At 44.9% G+C, this 17,044-nt stretch overlaps 1 protein-coding gene across 1 annotated transcript; it reads left to right on the forward strand.

Moving 5' to 3' along the window:
• On the forward strand, positions 1–16,542 carry LOC146172703 (uncharacterized). The gene is made up of 6 exons (XM_084584373.1): positions 1–190; positions 850–1,164; positions 6,202–6,321; positions 7,141–7,368; positions 12,933–13,067; positions 16,201–16,542. The coding sequence occupies exons 1-6, from the start codon at positions 1–3 to the stop codon at positions 16,293–16,295; spliced, it is 1,083 nt and encodes a 360-aa protein (XP_084440499.1). The 3' UTR covers positions 16,296–16,542.
• Positions 16,543–17,044: the final 502 nt, after the last annotated feature.

Raw genomic sequence — 17,044 nt, forward strand, 5'->3', positions numbered from 1 at the left:
ATGAGTGACTTTCCGAATGCGCTATACCTACACGCAGTCCTGCACCTGCTGCACGTGGTGCGCTTTCCCAACCTCCTATGCACTGGCCGCTGGGGACAGGAGGGCACCTGCTACTCTTTCCAGGAGTGCATGGAGCGAGGAGGGATAGTTTACGGTCCGTGCGCCTACGGCTTCGGCGTTTGCTGCTCACGTAAGACACTCTCGTATTCTGTTGTGCGGATGCACTTACTCTACAGAGATAACTGCCGTGAGGGACAGATAGCTCCTTCCTAGTTGAAAAACGAAACCATGTGAGAAATACATTATCTATTGTAGTTCTCCATTACTTTTTTGTTCTTTAGTAGCTTTGCTGTAGAACGTTTCTGTTGTAATTAGCATAACTGCACAAAATTGTGATGGTATTAAAGGACTTTTTGGTGAAAAACCGCACAGAAATTCTGCTGTGTGAACAAAAAATTTCCTATAGTTCTTTTTTTTTTCTTTTGAGTTGGTTTGAACGCTGATTGCTGGTCTGTGTGAAGAATACATTTTCAGAAAAATTATGATAATTGTAAGGTAATGAACACATATAATACAAGCCCACGTAAAAGTAACTCAGAGCTGTTTTCGCCCCATTAAGGTATATAGTAAGTACATGAGCAAAGTGGGCGGACATACGATACACCAGTTGCCGCCGTAAGTATAATAGTGAGAGGCGAGCTAGTTGGTGACTTTATTACAATGCATCATGAACCGCGCAAAAAGACAAAGGACGAGGTAAACGGTGTTCAGGATGATACGAGAAGCCGACCTTTTGCGCACATTCACAGGGTGTGAAACCTTCCTTCTGTTCTCTTCGTGGGACCGCAGTGACTGTCAGCTGCGGCTCCATGATCACTCTGAACAACACGTACTTCAGCAGCCCCGGTTTTCACGCGGCCCCCGGTTCGGGTCAGGCGCCCAGCGGCACCGGTGGTGACGCCGGCAACATGGGAGGCCAGTCCAGCTGCGCCGTGCAGGTGTTCAAACTCAGCGACCGGATTTGCCAGATTCGCCTCGACTTCGACGAGTTCGACCTGGAGCGGCCCACTGTGGGCAACTGCGATGGCGAGAAGCTCATCGTAACCGGACACAACGCCAACAGCGTCGTGCCGCCCCTGTGCGGGCTCAACACTGGACAGCATCGTCAGTGGTTCTCTCTGACATTCGAGGTTACCGCAGCGCACAATGAGTGCTTTCAAAAAAGCATTTAAAACGAAAGTGCGGACGTGTGACAGTCAGTCTATTCTGGTGCGGTTTGCCAAGCCACACGATCTTTTACAGACGACAATGTCGGAAAAATCCTCTCGAACTTCCTTTAGCGAAATTTTTTTTTACACGCCCTTACGTGGCACCGAATACCGCCGAGGTCACATGCTCGCTCTCCTTATTAGTTGTTGACTGTGCAAAATTATGCGCATGCGGAAGATCCTGGGGAAGAAGCATACATATATATGAAGCTAGATCTTTCAGTTCAACCACCCTTCGGATTTCTCTTGCTCATTGCACAATCTACATTGAACTGAACGCCCATATCAAAGTACAAGCACTCTAGGCAAAAGGTATAGCCTCTTTCAAAAGTATACAGGCCAAGAGATTTCTTTCTAAATTGTTCAGCTGGGCTCTTTACCACACCTGGCTGTGTAAATCTATGGAGGATTGAAGACACTAAGTCCTCTCACTTTTGGGAGGTTACTGTCATTTACGATGCAAAACTAGCCACGCTGCAAGACTCAGAAGCAAACCCGTCGATCTGTATATACATTTGACGGTGGCTGTACATAGAGACTGTCACAAGCAGATATGACAAGTTGGTTTCAGAAAGAATGCACTGCATCTAACAAACACGTACAGATCTTGCAGTGTAAAAAAAGGGGGGGAAAAGTGTACATGGAGGATAAGTGATTTGCTCACGTTCAAACTTAATAAAAAAGGGAAAAAGAGCCCGAAAGTGTGTCTCAGTCGAATGTGTTTGTGGCCGTTCAAGAAATATACGCAAATACGTTAGGCGTGAAAAAGATATAGCAACGCAAGATGCAGGAAGTAATATAATTACTAAGTCACTAAACCAATTAAGCTCCACAATAGCAATACCAGGAATGGGAAAGGCTGCATTGAAAGTTTTAGAGCACTAAATATATTGTCATCTAGTGATTTATATTACTATAGGCCCATAGTAACACCTACACTGAGGGGATTGTCCTGTGGCTGTATGCACTTCTGCACTGTGATTTAGGCAGGCATGCTTGTTCATGTTACATTTTGTCGTTTTCGTGAAACCGCGTAAGCGTTAATTTCCTAATGTATAAGCATATCGTTTAAGTAAACTAGGTGCATTACATAGAGTTATCGATAGTGCTGGCCTAAAACAATATCTCTGTTGCACAGTATGCTCATATCTCTCCCTTCCAGTGTGATCTTAAATAACGTGACTGAGCGCAGGATGATAGGTGCTATAGGCGTTAAATGAAGTGCGAACAGCGGAGCACGTGGAAATAGGTCCAGCTCAGGCAGTCTGTCTGTCTTTATCAGAGATAGGCGCGCTCTTCCGATTTTGGACTGATTTGCTTCTGTTTTCTTTTATGTTCATTTCCTGGTTGCGCCACTGGAGCAGGCAGACTGTCTCAGCTCGACATTTTATTATGCGCTCCGCTGTTCCTGTTTCATTACGCCGCTGGTACAGCCATGGTCAAAATTTCTCAGTTCACAGGGCCCGAGCATCAACGCATCATTAAAGGAAAAAAAAATCTAGAGGGCACTTTGGACCACTAAAGTTGTTGTTGTTGTTGTGGCAGTGGGAAGAGGGAAAAGAAAAATTTGGAGGTCGCTAAAGCTTCGCCTTTAAGAATGGAACGCAATAGCGTTATCGCGCCCCGTTCGTACCGTCTACTCATTTGCTGGTCGCGCTTTTGAGTGACACAAAGACGTAGTTCACATGATACAACACTCGTTAACTTGTCCAAAGCATGACTGTTTGGTAATTACTTGTTCTGAAACGTGATTCTGACATTATACAATTTATATTGTGTTCTGCGTACTGCAGATTTTCTTGCTCCCCTGTTGCAGTCGTAGTTCGTCGGCAACTCCGTTACTGATCCGAGCCGGCTCGATGAAAATCTCGGAAGCCATGCCCTGTCTACAGAGGCTAGAACTTCTAGCCTCTATACCCTATCTATCTTATTCCGTGCGTCACATGCATGATGGCGCTACTTGCACGCCAAGTGAAGAGGAAGTACAGCGGAAAAGTAATTTGCCACTCGCTTAACTGCGTGTTCTGTAATTCTGTAATTTACATGCTCATAATTATTATTATACGCCACAATACACTTCTTTACGGAACATTTTTGAGAAAACACCGCAATCACTGCCTTTGTCCATTTCAAACCATGTAGCTGGCGTGGCGGAGTGTTTAGCGCGCTCGTCTCCCACCCCGAGGCCCCCACGTTCGATTCCCGAGGTCGGCGATTTTTTGTACTTGTTTTCATATATTAATGCTTCTGGGATTTTTCGCTCACGGCCAACGCCGGACGACGCGGGACGGCGGCCGTCTACGACGACACTGACTTTTCTGCGACACGGGGCCCTTAACGCTATCGCGTTAAAATGCACGGGCCTGCTACTGGCTCTGTAGCTGAGCCACCTCAGCTGATTTAAAAAAACTGATTTATTTATAGGAAAGGAAAGGTGCAGTGACTGTCTCACTTGTTTTCTGTGGACACCGCAACCGCGCCGTAAGGGAACTGAGGGAGGTGGGAGTGAAAGTGGAAAGAGAGAAAGAGGAGCCGTAGCGGAGGGCTACGGAGTAATTTCGACCACCTGGGGATCTTTAACGTGCGCTGACATTGCACAGCACACGGACGCCTCTTCGTTTCGCCTCCATCGAAACGCAGCCACCTCAGCTGCCTCGTGCGGACAGAATAGAAAATAGAGAAGAAAGAAAGAGAAGAGGAAGAGGAAGACGCCCGCCGCAACAGCCGTCGTCCACCACCGAAGCGGTGACGGGTGCAATGACGGCCTACAACAGATAAAAAAAAATTCGGTGGCAGGCTAGCCCCCCGCCGCTTGTCCTACCTGTCCAAACCCCATCAGGGCCAGGAGCAGCCACCCTCCGTCTCCTCCCCTGAACTACTTAAGTGCGATGAGGCGAAAGCCATTATAGCGCGGTGGATCGTAGCCCTCCACTACGGCACGTCTCCCTCTCTTCCTACACTCCCACCTTCCTCCCTTCCTTTACGGCGCGGTCATGTGTCCGATGAGAATTGTGACATATGCTGCGCCTTTTCTATCCTGTAAATCAATTTGAGAGAGAGAAAAAAACTTTATTTGTCAGCGATTTAGATTGTTTTTGGCTTGGGCTGCATTCAGCTGATCTAGGTGGCCGGCAGTCCAAGTCTGTCAGCGACCCCTTTCGCTCTTGCCGAGGCCCGGGACTGGACGTCTGTGTCCCGGCTTGCGAGAAGCACTTCCCAGTGTTCCAGCGGGGGAGATGGTACTAGATCTGCCGGAGGCGGATCAGCCGCACAGTCCCATATTATGGTCTGAGGTGGCAGGCTCACCGCACAGTTGGCAGTACGGATTTACTAAGTCGGGAAATATTTTGGCATACGTCTAGGGGTTTGGCTGCGACCGCGTTTGCAGCCGCCGCCACGTGGTAGCCTGTAATTCTCGGCTGAGCGAAGCGTGCGGAGGAGGCAGGCTTGCCCTGAGCTCTTTGTAATAAGTGGTAATGGCCTGGTACGTATCCAGTGACTCACGTCCCGTCGGGCACATGCGTCCGAGATCCCTCAGGATCGGCTGACAAAACCTCGAGCATATTGAATGCCGCTGATGCCTGCTGTGCTAACGTCTCCTAGACATCCGGGTCTGCTTGTTTGCTGCGTAGTCCGGCGTTCGGGGAAGCGTCAAATGGAAGGCATCGCACGGATGCCTGGATCGAACGCCCGGTGGGGTCAGCTTCGTGTGTGCATGAATCGCCTGGTGACGTCATGACCTGTCGTGACGGTACATGGCGCGCCCCTTGTCGAACACAACCAGCATTCAATTGAACGCATTAAAGCTCACCGGCGTTCTATAATTCGTTTACAGGAAATTTAAGGCGCAGTATCTGTCACTCGCGGAATCCCGCTATCCTGACGGTAGACAAGCGGAAGTATGATGAACGTTGGACCTCCGCAGCATTTGGAAAACTCGGATGCCATTTAAGCACGCCGAAGAAAATGTACGATCGGTCAGGGACAACTTCATTGAAATGTCACATTTCTCAGAGATGTTCTCCGTCGTCAGCCTGAGCAGCCTCAGTGGATGGATGTGATCGACGGATTGATCAAAATGAAAAAAGTTTTAATACATTGCTTAAGCCAAAGGCAGGCTAGGGATTTTTATCCCTGTATGTATTTTGTTGACTGGCAATAAAAAGAACCCGGGGCGTGGCGCAGTTGGTAAAGCGCTCGGCTGGGGATCCAAGCGATCGATGTTCGATTCCCAGTGGAGACAGGGTTTATTTATTCATTTTTAACTTTATCTCCCTCGAAAGTGTGACAGCCTCTGCCGACAGCTCCTGCTGACAAAGAGGAGGCATTAAAGGCTTTCGCGTTAAAATCTGCGAAGAGTTAAGCGGACCTCCATCCTCACCTATTGTGCCATTGATCGGCAGCCTGCAATCATAAGAAAAAAGGCTAGTTGGCTCTTCAACTTTACTCACTGTGTGCTCCTCAAATGCTGAAAAATAAAAAAAAAAATAAAACGCATTCCGCTCTCGAAGGGGGAATTTAAAACCGGTGTATTTTATACATCGTTAACGCATGACATTTCAGTGTTTTTCTTCCTTCCTGACAACACAGGGTTGACTCGTTCTCTTTATTTCCTCATGTACCTTCATGGGTGTCACAAGTGACCCGCCAAACGGCTCAGAAAATAATACCCTGTAGTTTGAGGGGTTTTACCGTGTTCTAAGAATGAGGGCCTTTAACACAATATTTCTTTTCGTTCTGTACCATTTATTGTGCAGTTCTATAGCTAACGGTCTGAGGAATTTCAAAGGAAACGCTTCTTTGCTTACACAATGCTTACACTATGAAGCATTGCAAAGCTATATTGTAATGAGAGGACCTTCACAAGCCATTTCTGCAAGAATGATCATGCTTGAGTCGATGCGTTGCTAACCATATGTATCCCGATGCGCAGTGTACATTGACGTGGATATGTCTCCTGGCCCGATCACACTCTACGTGGAAACCAACGGAACGAGGAACAGCCGCTGGAACATCAAAATATCCCAGATCAAATGCGACAGCCCCAAAAGAGGTTCATTGTGGCGATACATATTCGCATGCAGCAAAAGCAAAGTTTTCATATATGTCTGAGTTGCCAACAATAACAAGAACTACTGCATGATTAAGAAATTTTTGCATTCGTAAAATAACTAATTGAAACTACATAACAGGAACATGGAATCCAATATGTTATTGTTAAAACAAGCGCTCTAAGAATGAGGGCCTTTAACACAATATTTCCTTTCGTTCTGTACCATTTATTGTGCGGTTCTATAGCTAACGGTCTGAGGAATTTCAAAGGAAACGCTTCTTTGCGCATGAAGGGGAATATAGTATAACCTTCCTAGAAGTATTTTACATCTGAGAATTTTGCGCTGATGTTCCTCTCACAACTGATTCAACGTAGTCTTTCTTCGGTACATTCCTTCTGAATATTCTGAATCTCTCAACAATATATATGACGTGCAGTAAGCAGAACCATTGAATTTTGCTGCAATACTGCGCTACGGATTGATCAAGGACCAGAGAAAACGTTCTTCAGAATACAGACCTGTAACTCAAAGCACTATACACACTTTTATAGTTGACATATTTTCATGTTTTGGCCCGTATTACGAGTTTGTGCAGTTTCGCCTTCATCTGGCTTATGGGAACGCCGGAACCGCAAGTTGTGACAACTGAACTGACTTGCGGTCCCGGTGTTTCAATCAATCAGATGGCTCGATGCGAGGACGAAAACAACACTTCTGAAAACGACGCAGACTCGGAATACTGGTCATGGTATTCGTTTCAACGCTCTTGTTTTCGATTATTCAAGCCGTAAATCTGCAGAATTCCTAACGCTACGCAGCTCCTTCCAACTGCCTGCAATACTACACTGGAACGAGCGGGAACTTCAGCAGCTTCGACTACGCCGAGTCACAGGAGATCCCGCCCAGACGCGGCTACTTTAACAACCTGGACTACACTGTGTGCTTCCGCAAGGAAGCTGGCTACTGCTCCATCACCTACTCCGTGCCCGGTCCTGAGGTGCCCTTCTCTATAGCGAATGTCGGGTCCGACAACGCTCCTACCACAAGTACGCGTGTCATTGACTATGCGCCTAAGTATGACTCATATAACGGTGAAATTTTGCGAAATGTGTTCGGGTGCCGTCTCCGTACTCTTCAAGAAGACGCATTGACCCTGACTGCAGTCACCGTCAATGCCTCTTCTTGAGGAGTACGGAGACCCGCAAAATTTCACCTTTATAAGGGGGGCTTTTCCTATCAACCAAATAAACATTTAGCCAATCATTATTTGCATTAATTTAAAAGACAAAACATAAAACCACCGAATGAAGGGCCGCAATAGTTATTGCAGCTGTGCTTGCGAACGTAAATGCCGTCACGGGTTTTCAGAACGTCAGACAGTCGCTCTGGGCAGCACATCACAACTCGCCTTGACGCTGTCTCTTCTTGTGTCCCTGCTTACAATTTCGCCTGGCGCAATGCAAGTCCTGCCCATTTATAGCAGTCTTTCGATAGCTCCTGTATGCTTTCCTCAAGGAACCACCAAGCTTGTCACTCCACTCCCGCTACCCTTCACGCGTCGGGCCACGAAGAAAAACACTTGGCGCTAAAACTACTTTATAAAGTGCACCATAGATCATGTGAGCTGCTGGCAAATATTTCAAGTAATATCATTGTATTAACTTGCTACATAATGAAATAAATATAACCTGGCATTTCAGAGCTGCAGGCTTCCGCTGCATCCCGTGCAAAGGATTGATTTCTTGAGTTCCGTCAAAAAGAAACGAATTATTTATTTATTTGTTTATTTATATCATAAATACTGGCGACTACCCTTTGGCGGTCCAGGCAGGAGTGAACAAAGCTTAAATGAATTACTAAGTAGTAACAACAAAATAACAGCAACGAAGCGGATTATAGTACGATTACGAAAATTCATTAAAACCAACGAGAAGCAAAGAGAACACAGGCAAATAATCTGACGTCCACTAAACTGGGTGAACAGAATAAAACAAAGAAACCGATGTACATTATGTACTAGACGCGATACTGCGATGAATGAGATGAACAGAAAAGAAAGTTTTTGAAGATTCTAGGATGGTAATATCGCTTGGCAGTCGGTTCCGTACGGAAATAGTGCGTGGAAAGAAGGAACATAAAAAATTAAAGGGCACTGAAGAGTCTGCATTGGAGTAATTCGAAAGCATGGATGCTGCTGTTGGTTGCTTCTGGTTGCTTCTAGTTACTTAACTCATTTCTTGTTTACCCATTTTGGTCTTCGGTACTTTCAAATTGCACGCCAATCCCTTCCTACGCCCCTTTTCGGCTCTACTTCCGGCTGCGTAACGTCACATCCTCTACGTCACATTAAATCACTTCTTGTTTACCCATTTTAGTCTTCGGTACTTTCTTATTGCGCGCCAATCCCTGCCTATGCCCTTTTTTCCGGCTCTACTTCCGGTTGCGTGACGTCACAACCTTGACGTCACCGTACTTGACTGCCTTAATTAACTAGTATAGTTTTTGGTACTTTCAAATTGAGCGCCAATCTTTCCCTAGGCCCTTTTCCGCTCTACTTCCGATTGCGTGACGTCACAGTCTTGACATCACATTAATTCACTTCTTGTTTTCCTATTTTTGTCTTCGGTACTCCCAAATTTCGCGCAAATCCCTTCCTATTCTCTTTTCCGACTCTACTTCCGGTTGCGTGACGTCACATCTTTGACGCCACTCTAATTGACTGATTTAATTAACTATTTTAGTATTTGATACATTCAAATGTGGCGACAAGCCATTCGCTAATAAGACCATTTTCGCCTTTACGTTTTCATTTTTTGCCTCTATATAATTACCCAATTAACCTACTGACCTAATTATTTTTTCGCACACAACATTACATCACCCTCTATCGAGAGACACCACTCATTAACTTCTACGACTTCTCAATTACTCACAACTCTTGCGGACACAATTTTGCGTGTTTTGACTCTAATTATTTACCTAATTACTTTATTGCCCTAATTATTATTTCGGACACAACACTACGCCACCCTCTATCCATTGACACCACTACCACTCTCTACCACTTCTCAATTACAACAGCTGCGGACAACTTTTACAACTTGTGCTGTAATAATTATATAATTAACTTATTGGCTTAATTATATTCTTCTGCAGCAACATTACGTCAGCCTCTATCGATTGACACCACTCAGTAACCTCTACCACTTCTCAATTATCCGCAACTGCTGCGGACACGATTTTGCGGACGTGGTCTGCGGACAGAAATCTGTGAACATAGCGAAATAACACTTTCGCGTTAATATGCATCGCGCGTTCGGCATCGCGGCAAGATAGTCATTTCGTGTTTGTTACGGGTGTGGCGGGTTATGTTGTATTGCATATATCTCTCAAAATTCAGTTTTGTTTTATTATGAATTATATTGAACAACATTTTAGTCGGTGCTGTTTGCGACGTGATTCTAGCGTGGGAAGCCCAGATCTGCTGAGGAAAGCATACAAAATAATTAGGTGAATAAGTTAATTAGGTAATTATTACAGGCAAAAAATGTAAATTTTGTTCGCAGCAGTTGTGAGTAATTGAGAAGTGGCAGAGGTTAATAAGTGCTGTCAATCGATAGAGCGTGGCGTAATGTGTCCGAAAATATAATTAGGCCAATAAGTTAATTAGGTAGTCAAATAGATCCAATACACGCAAAATTGTGTCCGCAGCAGTTGTTACTGAAAAGCGGTAGAGGTTTATGAGTGGGGTTAATCGATAGAGAGTGACGCAATGTTGTGTCCGAAAAAATAATTCGACCAATAAGTTAACTAGGTAATTAATTAGAGGCAAAATGTAAAAGTAAAGGAGAAAATGGTCTCATTAGCCAATGGCCTGGCGCCATATTTGAATGTGTCAAATACTAAAATAGGTATTTAAATTAGATTGATGATTGATTGATTAAAACTTTAATTTCCACCGATTTAGGAGGCCCCACGTCCGTCCCCGGCAACGAGGCGGCCCATGATTTAGCCCGAAATCTCTACTTCCGGGCAAACGCGGAGCCGCCCGACTGCCAGGCGATGGACGAACGTTTGCAAACCTATAACAAAATAATCGAAAATTATAGATTAGGAAGACGTCTGATGCCGCCACCGGATCCTAGCTTAAATAATACAGAGGCCATAGCCTGGCGGTGATTACAAGCCGGAAATTTCCCGAACCCTGTCTGGTTGTTTCACACCCAGATATGTGAGAAAAAAGGATAAATGTAAAGCCTGCGAAGCGAGGGGGACCCTCGACCCTATACTTTAATTAAATTAGTAAATTAAGGTGACGTCAAGGATGTGACCACGCAACCTGACGTCGAACCAAAAAACGGCATGGGAAAGGTTTGGCGCACAATTTGAAAGTACCAAAGACTAACGTAGTTCTTTAATAAAGTTTACCTCCTCCTTACTTAAGGCAGCCAATTAGGGTGACGTCAAGAATATGACGCCACGCAACCGGAAGTAGAACCTAAAAGGGCATAGGAAGGGATTGGCACCCAGTTTGAAAGTACCAAAGACTAAAATGGGTAAACAAGAACTGAATTAAGCAACTAGAAGCAACTATGACGCAACCAACAGCAGCATCCGTGCTTTCGCATTACTCCAATGGAGATTCTGCAATGCCCTTTAATTTTTTAAAGCAAGGTATTCATACGTGAGATCAAGCAGGTCTGAAACGCTTTCATCCTGGGCATTATTAAGTCGCCAAAACGCTTTCCCTACCTGGTGAACAACTACTAATCGCCGCAATTCGCTTCTGAAGAGCATCGCTTCATGATATGATATTCCAGGGAAGACATGTGCCGAACAGGCCAATTGACTAACACGGTCCGAAATAAATACCAGGTCAAGAAGAGAACTTGTATCTGCTGTAATGCGCGTTGGTTTGTGAACAACCTGGCTTAAATTATAGTTGAAAACAATGCTGAGCAAAGTATCCAAGTTATTACACGAAGTTTGAGCGCATAGAGAATCCCATTTGATGTTTGGCAAATTAAAATCTCCGCATACTATAACATGGCTATAGCGCTCTGTATGTTCATTTAAAAAGTCGGGCAAGCTATCCAGTACAGAAGTATCAGAATTCGGAGATCGATAAATAGCACCTATTAGAAGACTCAGCTGTTAAAGACGGAGAACAACCAAAACCATATCAGTATTGTATTGTCTAAGCTTTTCTTTAACAGAATAGCGACGTCGCCCCCCCCTTTAAGTGTTGTCGCGACGGACGATTTCGTATTGATCAGGTGCGATAACTGCATTAGGAATTGCATTACGAAGCAATGTTCCAGTAAGAACAGCGACGTCAGGATCATGTGTGAAGAGGAGGCTTTCAAGTTGGTCAGGTTTGTTTACTACGCTTTTAGCAATAATATTAAGCATCGAAAAGGAATTCAATGACGGGTGTGCTGTTAGTGCTCTTGAGCTCTGAGTGTTACTTTGTGCGCGCATGATTCTGGAAACAGTCCATCATTTCGAAGCACAGGAAACTTTTTCATTGCGGGTATCGTCCCATCGATACATTTGCCTTTAGTTTGATTTTGTCAAAAGTGAGCATGACCTTTTCACATTTAAACCTTTGCTCTTTCGTACTTTCCCAAAGCCTTTTTCGTGTTGATTGGACGCAAGGGGAGAACTCATGGGATATATTATAGCCTGTAACTTAGCAGGGCAGATGTGTATAGGCCAGTTGGTGAGACATAAGGAAAATAAAACCTCAGCAGGCACAGGACGGAGGGTGGATACAACACAGGGCGGTACTGACAACTGACACAGTTGTCAGTACCGCCCTGTGTTGTCTCCACCCTCCGTCCTGTGCCTGCTGCGGTTTTATTTTCCTTATAGCCTGTGTCTTTCAGATTTCTGCCGCTTTTTAAGATTTTCGCTTTGTCCCTCCAGTTTAAAGATTACTGGTCTGCATTTGCCCTCAGATGCCTTCCCTATTCTGTGGATACGCTCAATATCCCCATCCGAAATTTTCAACAGGTCCAAAAGATCATATTTTCAGGCTGTGCCCTCAAGATCTTGGGACGTTTAGTCCCCGGTTTCCTTAGTGCCAAACAAAATTAGGTTATTCCGCCTACTCCTATTCTTTAGGTCGTCTACCTTCAAAATAGGACTGTCGACGGTTTTTTGCAGTGAACTTATACTTTAAACGTGTAGCCAGTAACCGCTAAGGAAATATCGTCTAGCTTGCTTCCGATAGCCGACAGTCTGTTGCAATTCTCGCACAATTTGGTCCTAGTAGAGTTTGTACTTTGCTTCAGCTGTTTGAGATCTTCGATTATCGTTTGAAGCACTTCCTGTGTCGGATGACCTGGATTTTGTTCCATGTCACCACAGATAGCATGCACCTCAACAAAACAATGGTTCATTGCTATAAGAACCGTAACTAATGACCGCGGGCACGGCAGAAGCAGTAGGCACACATTGTCGCTGTGGTAAGAGTAAACAGGTCATTCGTCTCTAACCTGGGCAAGAAACCGGAATGGATTTGTTAGGCGCATGGTTTCAACACCTCCGCCGTTCCCACTGAATGATTCTCTTGATTATTAGTAATAAACAACGTTTGCCCATGCAGATGAAACCGAAGCTGGTCTCGGCATGGTCGAGTGTTCCATGGACTATCTTCTCCTGGGAGGGGTGCGCTATTGCGGCACAAAACTCAACCCGTCAATGGAGGAGCCCAACCCGGTCGTCAACGCACCTGTCACAGGTAATCTTGCCCTGAACCCATTTATAATTTATAACGAGACGAGATCTTTATTTTTGTAATGTCCCCTGTGGAGCTAGTGCGGGCAGCATGGGCTATAGTATTCTTTTCTTTTATTTCACAAACTTGTAATACGGATAACAAATCGTGTAAACCGTTTTCTTGCAGAAACAGAGGCTCCTGCTCTTATTGCTGCCAGCCTGCCAATTTGAGAAATCCTCCTCCCTCGTCGCCGACAGTCCCTTTTCCTGCAGAATCTGTGTCGTTGACGCTCTTTCCCCTGTAAAAGTCCACGACAGGTGGCGAACATCCACCTCTGCAACTGTCGTAGAACACTTCGGGCAGGTGCTCGGTCCTATGTCTTGAGAGTCCCACCTGACCGACGGGGTAATGGGCACCCCAGCGCTTATTCTTCTAAGAGATACCTCCTCCAGTCTAGTTAAGTTATGGGGGAGGAGGAAAGTGCACGGGGGAATGAGGGCACGTGTACTTTTATTGCGAATGCAATACTATACGCCAGGTCTAACCGCTCGGCGCGCTGTGTGCCTTGTCCGTGTCGTGTCCGTGTCCGTGGTTCCGCATAAAAAAATAAAAAAGATCAGCCTGCCATGACGTTTGAATTCACGTTACCCCTATGCCACGGGCAGGAGCTGCCAACTCAGGTCGCTCCTTTCATACGGGAGGATGATATCAGAATTAGCCTGCCAGAACCGTTTGCATTCTCGTTACCCTTAAGACACGCAGGCACGTAGGGAAATAATGTAGCAGGCAAAAGAAGCGTCCGCCGTTACTTTCGCAATTCAACTAGGGTTAACCAGAGCTAAACCACAACTACTTTTTTTCTAAGAGAGGATACCAGGATGAGGACAACGCAGCGGGCATCAAAAGGCAGTCTGACGGGAGGTGTATTAGTGCTTGGAATTTGGTGTGTGGGGTTGTCAAATTTTCTTTGCTCAGCGTTCTCAGCATCGTCTCGGATAAAGTGCATCTGGATGCGTATCTTTGTTTCCTTATTAAGTGCATGGATCACCTTGGTACACATAATGCCTTTGTCAGACTTTCCAGTTGTTTTATGGTGGCTAAGGAGCCTGTAGAGATGTGGGCTTCTGTTACGTACTATTTAAAATAATTTAGGTAATCATAACATCGCGGATTGCATAAATTTCCACAACAAGTGGCTCCGGATGTTCTGATTCGTATTCATTACGTACTTTTAGCTGTGTGTGTGTGTCAGGTTAGAGCAGTTCTTCCGCCATTTTCTATAATTGACACGTCTGTATATGCAATACAGGTTCTTGGGAGTACATCAAAAAGAGGGCGAGATGCCGGCTTATCTTTACGTTGGTGACCATTTGGACTAGTTGGTGCGTATCTAACATATTGTACCAGCGAAAGACACAGAAATGCTGTCCCGCGCCTTCCCGTTCCGCGCTGTCCCGTCCCGCACTGTCCCATGTGTACTTCTGTTCATATGTTTCTGTGTCTTTCGCTGGTTCAATATTTTAACGACATAGCTTAGTCGATTTGTTCATCGTAATAGTTGTGAAATATCTCATGGAGGGTGGGCAGCCATTGTCGATGTTCGCATTGTCATCGCATTGGTCAAGGATGGCATGGGCATAAGATATTTTTGCTTCATATATTTTGTTGCCTCTCACTGTTCAATTAGTTCTGCCTGTGTGTTCAGTTGTGCAAATTGCTGAGGAATAGAGATGGAGGCAAGTTTTGGTATGACCGTTATGGTGCGCCTTGCGTTCATATTTATTGTTTCCAACTCTGTCCACACTATCGCCTAGTCAGTCATCGGAACTGGGCCTGGTATAGTATGCTGAGCTGAAGCACCGATTGAACCTTTTTTTACTTGTACAATTGTAAAACAAAATTATGTAATTGGACAAAGAAAAAAAAACTAAATGGTATTGATTAAAGGTGCAAGGCGGAATTGGGAGGCTGAGATATCGTTTCAGTAAACTGACACTTGTATTCCCTGAGCATTGTGGTAAGATAAAGCGGGTGGCTCGGATTTGGATTTCTCCTAGCTCCGAATTGATATTGCTTGCGAAGGGTGCCTGACAGATGGCGTTAATTTCACCTTCGGATGGACGAAAAGTATATTTGTCAAATTTACTTACTTGAGGTGACTCGTGCAGCTTTCAGATTGGGCCCGTGAAAATGAAGGGGCACGTGACGCCTTTGAGCATATGGTTCGAATGTGCGTAGTCCATGATAACGATGTGTAATGTGCACTACTAGGTATTTGTAACGCTATATTGAATTAATGTAAACTGATTTAATGTGTTAAGTGGCACTAGTTACTATATGTTTGCGAGAGAATGATTTAGATTTTTATTTATTTGGGTTATGAGGCAGCACACCATTTATCAGACATCAAAGCATACTCATGTGTTCTTGCAGGCTAGTGAATTCGGTAGGGCTCAGGATGGGACCGTTAATAAGGCAGTAATTTACAAATAATCGCATCATGGATTTGATGCTGACAAGTAGGTAAGTGATTCATGTGGGTGGGAAATAACGGGGGTCATAAGCAAGTGCCTTGCAAGACATCAAATGTTATGTTGCTCAGGCGTGGGCGCTGTGATCGACATAAGTGAACTGGTCGCTTCCTTTCCCACTAATCAATATGTGAATACGTATGAGTATTTACATTTGGCGAAGGCAGACTAGTTAGGGCAACTTTTGAGTTCTTCGACGTTATTTTTATGTGTCTTTTTCATGCAATAACATTAGAGTGAAAACTCTCCGGCTTCAGCGGCGTGCGAGTCCAGCTTCCACCTGCCAATCATGATAGGTAGAAGGCAGCTGAAGCGAGGGCAATCCATCTCCATTCGTGGGGAAGAGGACGGAGAGCCAGAGTAAAAATGACCCAGCAGAAATTAATAACAGTGATTACAAATATAAATGCAATTAGAATGTAATCACGATCAAGATAGAACCAGAACTAGGGGAGAATCGCGGTTAGAGTATAGATTGGTGAGTGTGAGCAAAAGACCGTGAAATCAGAATACCAATAGATGCAGGATTGGAATATATTGGCCAGTGAAAGAAATAATGCTGGCGCATTTTTCTCCGTATCAAACAAACTGGGTGGAAACTTTTTTCTTCTTTTCTTTTTCAGACACGACGTCTGGACCCTTCATGGTGAGGTTCGTGTCGGACGGAGCATTAAACGCCCGTGGTTTTTTGCTCAACTACAAGCAGAACCCTTGCTGAGGAAGAAAAGCGCCACGGGATTAGATACCGGAAAAGGGTGCTCGGCTCGGTCCGAAGTGTGAAGTTTCAAATTATTTATTTATGAGTGTTTAAATTTGTCCGTGCGGCTACATGAATGTTTTATGCAGAAAGAGAAAGCATAACAGAATAAAAACCGAGTAATTATTTACGCCAAGAGTAAACACCATGGTTTGGACACTTCAATCAAAGCCCCTCTCTTTAATACACTATTCGCGCGAGTGTGCGGACCTTATTTTTTCTTGACAGTGCCATGGCATCCTTCACCTGCCCACCTCTGGGTGCCAGCCGTCAGTGCCAGCAAGGGGTCTGGCATGAAACCCTCTGCAAATAAAGAAAAAATAAGCAAAGTTTAACACGGCTAGACTAGGTTAAGGTTATGCGCAGTTCTACTTCACTTTGCGACATTCTAGTTCTTCTAGAAGGCTGTGTGGAATTGTGTCACGCCGTGTTGTATATTTGTGGACATTTGTGAAGAAGGAGAAGAAGAAGAAGAAGCGAGTCAGCAGCAGAAGAAGAAGCAAGTACCGCCAGCTGCGCGCGTCGCTCGGGCGAAAAAGACGCGCGCCACGTGGTTATGAAACACGCCGACCAAGCTATGAGAAGGCGTAGCAAAGCTTTCGCTTTAAAAATAATGCATATAATTTCGCAGCATGTAAGAAAAAAGTGCCTATGAAGATTGTCTGAGCTATTGGACGCTTTACATCCTTTTATAAACCGATAAAGAATAA

Source organism: Amblyomma maculatum, chromosome 11 (assembly GCF_055883805.1).
Source record: "Amblyomma maculatum isolate TAMU_Amacu chromosome 11, ASM5588380v1, whole genome shotgun sequence".
Taxonomy (NCBI): domain Eukaryota; kingdom Metazoa; phylum Arthropoda; class Arachnida; order Ixodida; family Ixodidae; genus Amblyomma; species Amblyomma maculatum.

Bases quoted from the DNA above. Each gene is read 5' to 3' on its own strand.
- LOC146172703 (XM_084584373.1), top strand. From the start codon at position 1: ATGAGTGACTTTCCGAATGCGCTATACCTACACGCAGTCCTGCACCTG. The intron at 1,165-6,201 runs GTCAGTGGTTCT...CCCGATGCGCAG, and splicing joins GCTCAACACTGGACAGCATC to TGTACATTGACGTGGATATG. The intron at 13,068-16,200 runs GTAATCTTGCCC...TTTCTTTTTCAG, and splicing joins CGTCAACGCACCTGTCACAG to ACACGACGTCTGGACCCTTC.